Source organism: Lampetra fluviatilis, chromosome 15, assembly GCF_964198595.1.
Source record: "Lampetra fluviatilis chromosome 15, kcLamFluv1.1, whole genome shotgun sequence".
Classification (NCBI taxonomy): Eukaryota; Metazoa; Chordata; class Hyperoartia; order Petromyzontiformes; family Petromyzontidae; genus Lampetra; species Lampetra fluviatilis.
The window spans coordinates 12,268,370-12,283,206 of record NC_136289.1 but is presented as its reverse complement, the minus strand read 5'-3'; the positions used below and the strand labels follow the sequence as shown (position 1 = coordinate 12,283,206).

The 14,837-nt window shown below is 45.6% G+C and overlaps 1 protein-coding gene across 3 annotated transcripts in view; it reads right to left on the bottom strand.

Moving 5' to 3' along the window:
- LOC144936231 (protocadherin-9-like) overlaps window positions 1–14,837 on the bottom strand; it is a 62,340-nt gene that overhangs the window by 28,842 nt on the left and 18,661 nt on the right. For all 3 annotated transcript variants that reach the window (XM_078863236.1, XM_078863238.1, XM_078863237.1), the window contains exon 3: window positions 228–552. In XM_078863236.1, coding sequence (XP_078719362.1) covers window positions 228–552 — 325 coding nt within the window. The remainder of the gene's footprint in view (window positions 1–227; window positions 553–14,837) is intronic.

Genomic DNA, 14,837 nt, shown 5'->3' with positions numbered 1-14,837 from the left:
CAAACATGCTAATCGGAGGTGCGGGAACGATGGTGGTCGCGATAGAAGCGCAATAAGAAGGCGACTGCCCACCGGTGAGAAAGTGACTGGAATGAGTAAGCGAGCGCCAAACTGTCAATAAACCTGACTGCTCAACGCTACATTCTACGAAGGGGACATCGAGGGAGGCGGAGCTCGGTGTTGCACCCGCGGATAACACGACGGCGCAAAACGCTCGCAGGACATACCGTGCTCCAGGTGCTCAATCTCCCCGATGCTGCCGTCCGGGGTGCTCCTCTCGTGCCCTTCGTCCGTGAGCGGCGTCAGCTGGTAGTAGCAGCAGCCGCCTCCTCCCCCCGGGAGACCGGGGCCGTGTTCGGCCCCTCCCCCGGAGCCCGCGGGACCCGAGCCGAGCTCCATTGCAGCTCCCGTGATGCCGCCCGGCCGGTAGGCCATGGCTGGCCCCAGCGGAGGCCCGCCGTCGGACGTGTCGCCGAGGCCGCTGTCGGCGCAGCTCTGCTGCGACGAGCCGTAGCACTCCCCGTCCAGGGTGAATTTCACACGGCGCTGGGGCTGAAACGTTCCGCACATTACACGTCTGCTGTCTATTCACCTTCGAGCGCACGCATTGGTCACACACACTTTGGCCCACGCGGGTCCGCGTGAACGAGCAAATTTGATTGGCAAGACAGTGAACGTTGTGACTACTGTGTTGGTATTTGTGAAGCGTGGAGTGGAGGACTGGGGGCACGGTAGAGCACATGCGTTTGTGTTCTCCCCCGTGGTCGTGTGGATTTTTCTCAGGTTCCTCCGGGTTTGTCCCACCACATTTAGAATCGACGCGCGTTTACAGTATTTGGCTGCTTATAAAGTCCACATGATCACCCACTTCATTGGGCTATTGCTTGTGGCCAGGTCGCTTGCGAAAAAAAGAGCCGGTGGATGAATAGTGCTTAATACCCACGCTGTAAATCCGCGCTCGCGAAATTTGCCGACGTATTCTGATCTCACGGGAACACCTGCGCACGTTTACTTTGGGATGCGCATTTATTTATTTCGAAATTACAGATGAATTCTAGATTTGAAGCTTTCGTGACTGCAATGATTCATATTCTCAGGTTTTTTCGGTAAAGTCACGTAGGTAAAACATTAAAAGTAATGAAAGTAAAATAAAACAAAACAAAAATAAAAATAAAATTCACGACGTTTCGGAGGCAACACAAGTCTCCGTCATCAGGTGGGACCGTCACAGCCAGATTAGCTGCATCAAGTGAAGCAATGATTCAAGATGTAATCCCTTATAAGCAAGTTGAAGGGGGGGAGGAGAGGGGGGGGGAGTTGGACTGCGATGTAATAAGAAATGTGCACAAAGCAACCGACTCAGCAATATCACCTTTTGCAGGTTCAGTACTTTTTTCGAGGAATCCATTATGAATGTTTACTATGTCTCACGTATACACTTGAACGCGTGGGATATACGCGAGCGGCAAATGTAACGGCAACGATTTGGACCTAATTTTAATACAACGGCGTGGCCAGTCGGCATGAACCCCGGTCTGCCCCCATTCTCCGAGGGGGGCGGGAAGGACCTGTCAAGTGAATACCTGCGGAGTGACATTCCATGCGATTCATCAGACCGAAAGTGCGTGCGGACGTAAAAACGCGATTATTAGTTTGCCGTCCGAGCACAAACGCGACGCAAAAAAATTGTCACATCTATTTCCAATTAGCCGGCTCGGGAGAGAGAGAGAGAGCGAGCGGCAGCGCAAGAGCAGGAGGAGGAGGTTTATTTGTGGTCACGGCTCGCGCCATGAATAAAACATCGCGAAATTACGATTCCGTTGGCGGAGCCAGCGTGCAGGGGTTCGCCGCGAGCCGGCACATTAATGCAGCATTGATTTGACAGAGCTCCGCTGGAGTTGAGGGCTGCTGGGTCTCAAGTAAAAGAATACATTGACCAATGGCATCCGCACGCAAGTGAGGAAAACGCGGTTACTTATTAAGTGCGTGTGCACCGCGTACATAGCGTTTTATATGATAAGTTACGCTTAGAACGCATCTGTAGTTGTCGGCAACTCATAGTGCGTGATGCGTGTTATCCGTGGTGGATAAAAAAAAAGCGACAAAACTCGCACTTGTTGTTTTTAAGCAAGACTGCTAAAGATCAGACGTTGAGGTGAGGCTTTGCTGCCCAACTGATTTCCACGGTTCGCTACGTACAGTGCGAAAGAAGTTCAACATACACAAATTATAATTACGATAAATATTGCGGGAAGGGGGAGGGGAATGAAACAGCTCAGTGGTTTTGGGGACTGGGCCACGAACCCAGCGTTGACTATAATACAGGTTTTTTTTTGGGTTAGATCGCGTGAATATAAATGCGACGTTAAACCCGCCAACACCCGACACAGCCAATTGGTCAGGTTTGTCATGTAAACACAACACACAAAGTCGACACTAGTACAGCACACCGGTTGTGTGTTAGTAAGTCCCTCAACATTCACGATCTGAGTACGACGTTTTGCCAGTAACTACAACGAGCATCGCCGGGCGACGGCCAGACCAGCGTTGACTGAATCTCATTCTCAGGCATGGGCTATAAACAGGAGAGGCGTGCAATATCTGCAGCGGTCCTCAGAGGTCCCTCAACTTCACCAACTGTTCACTGACCAGCGGTGAGGTGTGGTCTGAAACACCCCTCCTCACCCCTCGTGACCGGTAGAGTGGCTGGGGATGCCTTTGCCCAACAGTTGATTTGCCAAATGATATGTGATCGAAACATCGTGATATTTTTTTTATTTTTTTTATTTCTACCTACGTGACTTTACCGAAAGAACCAAAGAGTATGGATTCCTGCAGTCACGAAAGCTTCAAATCAAGATTGATATGTGATTTATTGTATTTTTATTATTATTTAATACCGCATGGGATGACACTCTAAGCCGTCATTCAGCTGAAAGGGGCTGCATTTTTTTTGGAGAGGGGGGGGGCAGCTGCTCCAGGTGCATTCTATACAAAGAGCCATTTACAGTCTTTAGAAATGTATATTTTTTTCCGGGTAAAACGTGTTTTTTTTTACAAAAGTCGTGTCTCTCTCACTTGACTGACTTCGCACCTTTCGAAACCATTCATTTTTTTATTGTTCAGGTTCTTTATTTTTGCGCATTTTGTACAAATTGAACATTTCGCACCGTGTGGGTGTAACACCACACAGTGCGAAATGGTGAGATGGAGACCACTCTTTGTCACTGGATGGACGTATGCTGCTACTGCCCTTGTATTCATATCATCCCTCTCAAGCAAGAGCGGGTTTTCCCTCTGTATTGTGAACTAAGTCACCTTTTGAAGGTTGCAGGGAGTGAGCAAACAAGAAATATATATCAGTGAGCCTTACCTGGTGAAATAAAATAAACATTAGTTAACTAGGTAATCGATGGTACGTGCACAAATCTGCACCCTTTTCCTGTTTGTGGGAAATGCTCAGCAGAGATTGATTGATAATGAATTAAAACCTGAGCTTGCTGGAGGCCAGGCCTGATCCTTGCTGTGGCTTGCAGAGCTGGGCACCACACCCAATGTGTAATGTAAGCACCAGACCACAGGTTCTACACATTATACAACCATAGCCCAAACTGGGGTTATAAAAGCAAGAGGAGTCTTGTTCATCGACTGTAATTCGTGTCACTCTACGCTTACTTGGTACGTTGTGTCGATCCATTGTAATTACGGCTTGGGGCTTCACATTTAAGAACAGTTTAATTCATTGACCGCGTAAATATTGTTCTCACAACTTCAATGACTACACCTTAAATTAGTGGCGTTTCATTATAAAACGTGAAAGTCTGTGCGGTTAAAACGTAGCCGCTCTCATTAATGTGTGTTCACAACGCAAACACTTCAGCTACAACTTATTTCGAGTGGACACTGGGCCCAAATCTTCTCCTCTCACCTTCCTGTTTTGAGGTTGATGCTAGCTCAAAATCATCATCTGCCATGATCAATCTACTGCTGGATGAAGGTCTCTCTCCAAGCCACCGTCACCGCATTTCACTATCACGTGATCTATCAATCCACGCAGCACCCACACGCGAGCCAATCCCATCGCTCAATCTCCTCGGTGGATATCTCCTCAGATTCCGGTGTGTTCTGAGCTTCCACTAAGTCGTTGTTCTTCACCTTCGGTCATCGTCCGTTCTAGCCATGACACGTCTTTCCCCAGCTCGCGTCTCTTAACATTTTGCATGGTAGCAGAAAACTAATTTCTTTAAAACTTATTTTTGCGTTTAGTTTGTTGTCCTTCCCCCCGCACCTCCGATTAGCACGATTGGCTACGTACGGTGCGAAAGAAGTTCAACATACATGCACACATTACCATTTGTATGTTCTCTAACCCACATATTCATATTTCTGTCTCTCAATGTGAATACAAATGTGCATCTTTCTCCATGCCTCTTTGTGGTACTGTTGAGTTTTTTGTTCCATTTTCTCTTTCGTTCACCACCGTGTTTCTGAACCATAGCAGGGAGGTAGTCAGCACTGATTAAACACTGTCTTCTTTCGGCACACTGCTATGGTTACTTTTCATAATCATTTAGTCTCTTGTCCTTCCCCGCACCTCCGATTAGCATGGTTGGCTACCTACCGTGCGATAGAAGTTCATCACACACGCGTGAATTTTCGAAACGAAACGGCAAAATAATTACCAAACACCTTTTTTGACGGCCGAAATCTGAATACAAGTAAGCAACTAAATAATTCAACCAGCCTGGCCCAGCGCATCCTGAACGTGTCAAGATATACTGCTGACCCTCTAATGTAACCATAGGTGACAGCGGCGGATGAACCTCCTGCGTGGTAAAGTACATTAACAGGTTTTGGCTCTGGAAATCGGAGGTCTCCCATGTGTTTTGCTCTAACAGCCTAGAAAGGCCTCATCTCGCATCAGCCACATCTTCTCGTACTATGTAACCTCTCTCGCCGCCGAAGTGGCACGTCCCCCCGTTGATTGCGTTGTTTTCGCGCAGTGAAAAAAGAAAACCCCGCAGCTGCCTCCAACGGCTGTCTTGTGAGTATTTTTCTTTTGGTTGTTTTGAAAGAGTCTGATTTGCCTGCCAAGCCTTTCGCTCGGCTTCTGTCCCTCCTTCGAAGAGAGTACTTTAAGAAAAAAATCCGACAAAGAAAGGCGGGGTATCCATTGTTTGCCTGTCACCCCCCATCAACCATTAGCGGAAAATTATACTGACCAACACGCAGTGGAGCCCTGCATTCTAACGAGCGCGCTGCTCCGGCATGTACAATGGCTCGGCCAGCCGGGATTATTTTTTTTTGTGTGAAGAAAGGCTCATTTTCCTCCACTGTCGTCAGTTCGTGCCACTGAAAAGGAGAGCAAAACTGAGGGAACACTGCCAGAATACATAGCCAAAGGACCTAGGGAGCATCCACTTGTATTATTCGCGCCAAACAGTCTGCCTACTCCTGAAGGAACAAATCGTTGCGTTGTATCAGGGCCCGTCTGCGCGTCTTATTGACTCATCAAGGGGAGAGGCAATGCAATCTGCGGCACTGTAAATCAAAATTAATGTGACTAAAGTCGATGCCGTGAGATGTACGGTATTAAAAAAAATCAATATTCCGACGATCCCGAACTCGTGTTTGCCCTTGTTTTGCACGGTTGACTTGTGCTATTAACGAAAATGAAGCTTACACAACACACCACTAATATACTAAGTGGTAATTAAACAGCAACCTCAGTCACGGCGTGGGGTCTTAGCAGTTTATTTGGGGCTTAGTGGCAGTGTTGCCAGCATGGTGTCAAAGATAGCTCAATGCTGCATGCACACGGTAAAACGGCTCAGAGCAAGCTGGCTGCCATTAACTTGATAAATACGACCGATTATTGCATTGTATATACGTGCGTGCACAACCTAGCCTCCGAGAAAAAAAAGTAATTTTCCAGATGTGTCCCTCATGTCATATTAAAGAGCTGCGATGTATTATTTAGCAAGCTGCGCCCCCCCCCCCCACACAAGGAGCGGGAAAGACGAGGAAAATAAGAGCGCTTAAAGCTAATGCTCGGAAAACGATGACATTGGACATTTAATGCGCTAGAGCAGTGGTCATCGGACTGACACACATAGGCTCTCAGATTGTCGGCGGCGTGCTGCTTGCAAGGGACGGTTCTGCAACTGCCAGGCGACTGTGCCACAGGCTAGAGTAATTAAAATTCCCTTTCGATTGGTAATAGTGAGACCCTTTTTGTGCAAAACAGACAAAAAGGTTATTAGGCAAAGCGACCTACAGACGACTGCTTGTTTGAAATCCTTCTTTGATTTTTTTTTAAATACACGAATGATCAGCCAAATGAAAAATGCATCCACAGGGGACGAACGCTCAAACGTTTTGGCATTGCGATGGCTTCCGCTCACACAAGAGGTGCAATGTAACGAAAAAAGAATCCGCAACGTAATGCATTTGTCTCACAGGCGTCTTAGTGGGTAGCAATAAAGCCCATTATAAACCACATGCAAATGCAATCATAAACCAGTGACTTTATTACCAGTGCATCACAGTCTGATTAAAATCACACTTTTAATAATGTTTCTGCAGTGCTACACTGTGAACAATTATATTTCTTCGGGAAATTACATTTTCCCTTTGACAACTGAACAGGATTTTGTTACCCAAACTTCACAACTCAATGGCAGTGCGTGGAGAGCATCGCACGCATATATGAACATAAGGGGCGGTTGTTTCCGTGGGTGGCATTACAGAGACGTACTTAAGCCAGCGAACCTGGGAAGGATTTCGTTTTTGTCCGCTTCAGGCGTCTCTAAAGGTTCACAAACAGGTGCTCGTTTTAGATTTGAAGCTTTTGTGACTGCAAGGATTCATATTCTTGGCTTTTTTCGGTAAAGTCACGTAGGTAAAACATTTAACTTAATAAAAAGTAAAATAAAAATAAAATAAAATATTTTATTTTACTTTTTATTAATTTTAAAAAGTAAAATAAAAATAAAATAAAATATTTTATTTAATTTTACTTTTTATTAATTTTAAATTTTTACCTACGTGACTTCACCGAAAAAACCCAAGAATACGTGCTCGTTTGCATACGCCGCACGCCAGGTCCGATCCGCACCCTTATACAACACGGCGCTGGTGTGGGTGACGGAACACCGGCCTTCGCAGAGAGACCTTTAGACACAAGTGTGCACACACGCACAGAGGTAGCGCATGGCATCACAGCTGTCCACGGGCATGCTTCTTGTGTGGTTGCACAATATGTCATAGGTGTGCTTGACTGAACAATTGCACGTACAGCCCTTTGACGCAATCATTTACGCAAGTTTAAGCACGCGCACCTGTGACCACAGATGGGCAAGCACTGGCAGGCAAAGGCTCAGCTTAACGCTAGATGTGCTGCAGCGATCTCATAAGGGTTGGAGGGGTGGATGAGGTTATACACAACCGTGATAATGCCCCCACCGGAGCCATGGCCCCAAGAGCCCTCTCATTATAGCACTTTGACTAAGACCGCAAGTTTGCCATATTATGGGTCTCAGTGAGTGATACTACTCTCAAGTCTCTTGGCATTTCCAATGGCTTTCCTTGCAAACCTACGCAGAAAAGTCAATGATCATAGCCAAAGGCTGTCAATGAACTTTTGCTTCTCTCTGCGCTTCACGCAGCTCGCATAGAGCTGGCTGTCGCATACTCTCGTTTGCTCACACGATGACATTTGCTAAACCAAGGTCCCAAAGATCTTATGATCTCCAACTGCTCAGCACTCCCAGGTCCAGGTTGCGTTCTTTTGGTGATGGGGCTTTTGTTAGCGTGGCACCCAAGCTAAGGAACGCCTCGGAGTCGGTAGATATATTTAAGTCTGCTTTGAAAACCCATCTCTTTAAAGTGGCCTTCCCTCTTTCGTTGGGTCAGTTGTCCTCGTTCTGTTTTTGTGTCCTGCTGTCCACGCACTGCGCATTGGGATCCTAGTATGGAATGTGGATTATAAATTTGAGTTATTAGTGAGTTTAATGGGCATGAATTTTTTTTTCATGTTGGCGTAAGCACAACATCGTAGATATGGATATAGAGGAGGAATCATAACAATTCTTGAAGGGAGCATTGAATTATTTGCAGAATGTGACGTTGAAAAAAACACGAGTTTGAGTTCATGGCTTTGTGGTTACCGGAAATAAGGGTCAGCAAGGTCTGCAATAATGAAATAGTGCAGGGAAAAGGAGCATCTAAATTGTATATCTGTAAGTAAAAATAGCATTATAAAATGAATAGTATGGCTTACGTTAGTTTATTCTCAACTGCTGAAAACGAATTGTAGTTTCAAGGCTTGTCGGCACAGGGTAAAAAAACATTCTTTACAAAAAATGCACCTCCTACTGTATTGAAGCAGGTGGCCACACCACTGCATGACTTAATCCAATTTTCAACCTTCTTATGGTGCCGAACATCAGATGTAGCCATGTGGGCAACGGCCGTCTGACACATCCAGCATGCAGAACACTCCAAAGCACAAGTCTCAGTGTCTGTATAAAGAAGAGGTGTGTAGCACTGGTTATCCAGAGTGCTTTAGATATACGGCTTTAGGCACAGGAATGACACGCCCTACAGTTAGCGTTGAAAGTAGAAAATTGATTTTTTTCCCCCGCGAGCTCTGCGAGCAAAGGATCTGCATGATATCCCGTGGGTACAGAGTGAGCTTGTGTAAATGCCTTGCTAGCTCATCTGAAACCTTAGCGACGATTGCAACCATTAGGTGATTTCTTCAGAAGCCTCTCAGTGCACGCGATGATGGGACACTCACAAGTGACCCTAGCGCACCTTCTCGTGTTAAACACAAAAAAAAAACATGAAATGGTGCGATGCTGCTGCATAGGACAGTGGTGCACAAGCCCAAATAACAAAAAACTCAAAACCTTTGGTCAACAATAGTGTCTGCGAAACGGAACAAAAATTAGAATGACATTTTTTTTTGGAACCAGGTAAAGCCCACCGAGCCATTAGCTGCTTTTCAGAAGCGACCTGGGCACACATGAAAGTGCATCTATGTGGTTGATGATGTGTGGGAATTCATAGCAGCAGCCAAATGATCTAAACGCATGTTTCATGCGAAGGGCAAGACTGGAGGATCTACGGAAAAAAATCCACGCAACCATGGGGTCGGGATCGAACCCACACACTCCCCTGCATACCAGGCAATGGCTATTAGTTGTAGCAAAATATTTCTTTGCTCAGGCCCATTAACCTAAAACGTTGCCTATTTTTGTTCTATATATGTATTTATGTTATTTGCGTCATCGGAACAGTGCCATTGACGAATTTGTCCAGTTTTTGTTATTCTCCCTTGAAATGTAACCATTCAAAACCAACCGTGTGCAGTAAGCAAGCAGTCAATTCGGAGGATAGAATGTCTTTGCCACGCAAATCGTAAGTGTGCCGTAAAATATGCACGTGTAAAGCCCCCTCCCTGCCCCCTCCCCTCCCTGTGCACACCCTCGTCCAGCCCCCTTCCTGCTCCCCCCCTCCACTAAACAAGGTCCTTGCCCTATCTGCTTTTGTGGAGTAGCACATAAGGCACAAATACACGCACATGTATACATTTGCCTTCCCAAGCACCAAGTTTCAGGTGAACCAGGTGATGAGAACTCAAGAGACCACAACGTGTAATTTGTAAGAGTGACCTGGGTCACGAAAATGACAATGTACCGCACACCTTTGATGCCTTAGCTATGCAAAGAATTTGGAAATATTGATAAATCCTTTTTTCAAACAACATTGAACCCTTGCCTGTGGTGATCTCTGGATAGTGGAGGCAATATTCATGCCTACCAACCTTGCTTCGCGCACTGCTCAACTTACGCACACATTCTCTACGACTTACCCACGACCGAATACCATTACATCTGATGTGCTATACCCCCACGTGCACCAACATATCTTGCGTTGCAGAAAACAAAAATGTTTTTAAAACAGCACGCATTACAAATTTTGTCAATTAATTGATTTGAGTTATTTGGACGCACACCCCTCGATCGCTAGTTGTGGTCGTTTCGCAGTGTTGGAGAAGATAAACTCAGCTTAGTTGTGAGCGTATGTGGCCACGGTGGTGCTATCTGCGACACGCAGGGAGGCCGTGATGACGGCCCCGATTCACAGCAGGGCGCGAAATGTCGTGGAGTTTGGTGATGTGGTCGTGTGAGTTGGCTCTGCCTTTTGGACCCCCTCTCATTACCGATAGGAAGAAAATGCAGTGGAGCGCTGCGGCAGTCAACTTGGCAATCGAAACTTGTTAGATTGCCGCTCTAAGAATCATTTTGTACAATACCAGTGTTTGAGTAAATGTCCAATCAGCGGTGCTACTATAATCATCACAATGGCAGCCACGACATCAAAGTACATCTGCTTCCCTAGGCTGTGTGCCAAATTTGAGTGTGTGTGTTTTGTGAAAATTGAGATATGTATAGCTGTTAGTGTTTTATTTACTGCTCTCGGCTTAACCTTCATGGAAATGTCATGAACATATATTCATGTTTTGTTTTTTTTGCACGTTAAATATGTGTTTTCGGGTTGTACCACATTGTTTTTCGGCGTGGTGCCCAACGTTTCGCTCCATGTGCTCGGAGCTTTCTTTGGGAACTGAAACGTCGGGCTATTTGCGTCAAACAACACATGGCACAACGCACCAGCGAGCTATACAGCACGACCGCACAAAAACTACGTAGTAGTACAAGAATTAACCACTTGTTTATAACCGTCGGGATTTAAATTCTTATGCAATTAAATAGCGATTCTAATTCTGAGAGTAATGATTCTTTCTTGGCCTTATCAAAATGCAAGAACATTGTTGAATATGTGTGGCTTGGACGACCAAAGGGGTAGCCAGTGAAACCAGTAACCAACTTGCTATGCTAACTTGGCCTGGCCACACATCTTGTGCCATTGTCATCATCAGCAGCAGCTATAATCTATCCACTGCTGGATGAAGGACTCCTTCACAGTCTGGTGATGCAATACTCCATCTAGCTCCTGCACACGAGTTGATTTAATCGTTTTCCGTCTGTGGGCACATTGCTGTGTTGCTTTTCATTGTTTAAGTTTGGTTTTCCGAAAGCACTCCAACCTGGTCCCCCGATGACATTTGTATTAATATTTTTCGTCATGATCCACCTTCAATAACTATCCTAGGAGTACATCAATATTCCGATGTATTTTTCATGTGCCCCTCCAACAAGCTTTGCTCATCTTTAGCTTGAACTCAACTTTGCAGCATCTTTTAATCGCGTTCGGATGGATACGATCGAAGTTCCGTGACACCATCGCTCAGCTGCTTTTTTATTTATATAAAAAAAAAGAAACCAACATTTGTTATTGCATTGAAAACACAGAAAGTTGAAAAGTTTTTTTTTCTTTTCTGGATGGACATAAAGCTGATACGTCTAAGGCCCTGCCATTTGAGCGCATTACCTCGTTTCTCTCCAATGCAGGGCATACCCCAGCCTCGGGGATAATCTTGTCAACATCTGTCACTTTCTCTGAACTCCCCCCCTCCCTCCCTCCCTCCCTCCTGCTTTTAATAAACTGCGTCGGTAAAGGTTTTATTTTATCTGGCTTTTGTTCGTTTTCTCATTTCTCGGCGGTCTCATGAAAAAAGCAAGAGGAGAAATAAAGGAGCGGCTATTTGTCACAGGGCTCAGTGGGGTTCCGCTAAATAAGGGTGCAGCCATCCCAACGGAAGCCGATATGGTATGACTCCTGAGCAGCCTCCTTAGCCATTTTCATTTCAGCAACCAAAAAATCCAGTTGTGCCGGAACGCGCAAAACGTGTCACTGCGTACGTTTTTTTTCTCTTTCTTGCAGATCTGCTGCGCAGCGCTCTCCGTTGTGATTTAGGGCTGGTACCGCACGTCGCTCGCCACGACGTCTCACGTTTCCACCGCCCCCACCCCCCCTCCACATTTAGAATGTACGAGCGTTCAAAGAGTAACTCGGCTGCTCTAAATGTCCACGCTTTGATGATAAGCCACATAGTTGAGCTACCATTTGTTATAGTCGGGTCGCTTCTGAAAAAAAAGCTAGATAACTCAGCGGGCCTTTACCTGGTAAAATAAATGAAAACATTGCTTTTGTTCATTTCTGAAGAAGCTCGTGGGCGCATTGGGCAAAAAGTATCGTGCCGAACTACATGCGGAGCAACCCAAAGCCACATCGGAGAACTGAGCTCGATTGTCCGTACACTAGAAAGCTGACAACAGAACACCCACGTGCGCACACGTGCGCATTTCCCTACACACACGTGCGGGCATGTGTGTACGTGCACATGTGTACGCACGCACAAGTGCACTTGCGCTCCCCTAGGCCGCATATGCGAGAAACGCTTAGAGTGAAGAGTCAGCATTTGGGACGTAACTGGGCTCATGTCATGCAACCAAAACTTGATCATTACTCACCTGCCCTGCCATCGACACAGCATGAGCATTGAGGCTCAGCGGAAAATACTGCCTGCAATGTTCTTCTGTATTTCGTCGTCTGGTGTTTAACGATGACTTTTATTTTTCGTTACATTTGTGCCGGCACTCTGAGGTTCATATTTTTAATTTGATCAGAACGTGCCGTCCAATCGACTCGCTTGTGAACACCACTGTGGTTAAGGCCACCTTGCCAAGTAAATAAACAAAAAATACAATCCTGTTACCTGGATCACAAGAAGACCACTTAGATAAAGCACGGAGAGCATAATTAACCTCATTGTTGCACCACAACTTGACTGCAATCTGTCTCATGTAAAGTCAGTAACACCCCCCACTAAATAATAATAATCAGTAGGGGCCACAGCAGGGCCAATTCAGATGATTGCTGTCTGACTTGTCTAATGACTCTTGACGTAATTGCTAGGTGAGAGTAAGATTAAATACATAAAAAAGATGGATTAAATTGGGGCCCATTGCAGTAGAGAGCTTCAAATCATCTCTTGGGCCAGTTATTGCGTAATGCTTGCCTTGCCCGTAATTGTCATGTACTAATTATTGGCATGTCCCTACTTGATGCTCCATTTGAGCAATCACACAGCCAGAGCACCCTGGGAACTATCGTCAGTGACTGATTAAAACAACCTATTGGTAAACAAAGGTTTGTTGGCCAATTCTGCTTGGTCAAGAGACCGTGCATTTCCTGCCAAGCTCAAAATGGAATCCGTTCACCGCTACAGTTCCCCTCTTTGTAATGACTGATTCAGTTAATTGCCTCTTTGCCCCAAATAAATTGGCCACCTAAAAAAAAATCATGTCTTGGTTATGCTTCATTTGAAGCAGACAAAGTGACATTGGAGCTTCTATTCTTTAACCTTCCCGTTAGAATGTGCCATCTGCGTAATTGCTTTTAATAATTGCATCGTTGTTTTGATGTACTGTAAATACGCCTCTACATGGCAACAGGAGACGTAATTTTATTGTTACCTCAGTTCCATTATTTAAAAAAATGTAGGAGTGCCTTTGCACTGTACGTGTGGATGTCTTGCACACGACACCTTGATGACGAAGCCGTATTAAAACAAAATGGGAATTTTTATATAAATATATAACACGATGGCGGTTACAATGACTCTGAAGGAATTACATCCATTTCTGCACCATTGCAGACGACTGTTAAACAAAGACAAAGGGTGCGCTTAACAAAATAACTCATTTGTCATAGCCTCTTGTGGCAAGCGCTGATCCACTGATTCCTTAGCTGCAGTTGTGAGAATTGGGGTCAACACCTTCACAACTCACTGTGAGTTTTTCATTTTCAATCTGAGAGCCGGTGCATTTCCGCACACTTTAAATTCAAAGCAGTGTAAGCAACTAGCGCCCCCCTCCCATCCTTCCCCGAAATTCCTCGCCAATGCAGAGCCTCCCACAACTTCACGCTTGATACATATGTGGAAATGCAGACGATGTTGGACATCTGTGAGAAAGAGCTTCACAGCTCATCGGATTCTTCCTGCAGCATAAATACATATTACGACATTTGTTTTCGTTTGCGTGATTGTTTTGTTGTTGTTGTTGCCCTCACGCAAAGGAATCGAGTTGTTTGTGTAGGCTGTAAATGAGGCAAACAGCGAGACAGCGAGAAATTAATTGCATTTTCTGCCATGATCATTGATTGACTCCGTTGCAACCACCGTGATTCATTATTCCGAGAGAACGGGCCATAATCCGTACACATTTGTTTCATCTCTGTTGGCGATCGCGCAAAGATTTGAGGTCACCGGGGACAGCAATGCACTTGTTAACGTTTGCCGTTGGCATCGTGCACTTAAAAAAAAAGCAGTTACCGAGGGTTCGCTGCTTTTGAATATTGACTTTAATCTGCGCAAAGAACGGACACTGGAGGTATTTGAAAATTGGCCATATGATCCTCATTTCGGAGCAGCATTTGCTTAGGAGAGCGTGAGAGTAAAGTGTGTGCATGTGTTGGTAATTGCCTGCGTGTGCATGTGTGTTTTTCTCAGACCGGCCGGCCGTTTTTTTTTCTCCCCCCCTGTGTGTGAGCCCGTGATGATGAGCTTCCATCCACTTTGCTTTCACTGCACTCACAAGGGCCCTCATTGTTGCTCAGAAGGTGCGAGCAACCCATCTGTCTGGTGCCTATTCACGCCACGTTAAGGGCCCACAAATAAAGAGGAAATGGCCTGCAGTGAACAGGGACAAGGGGAGAGGGAGGCGATGGATTTAGGTTGAGGTGGGGGGAGGGCATTTTGGGTCAATTGTCCAACCAAAAGCACAGCAAAAGACAGTTCGTATGTTCGTACGTATGTATGCACGTTGAACTTCTTTCACACCCTACGTACCCAACCTTGCTAA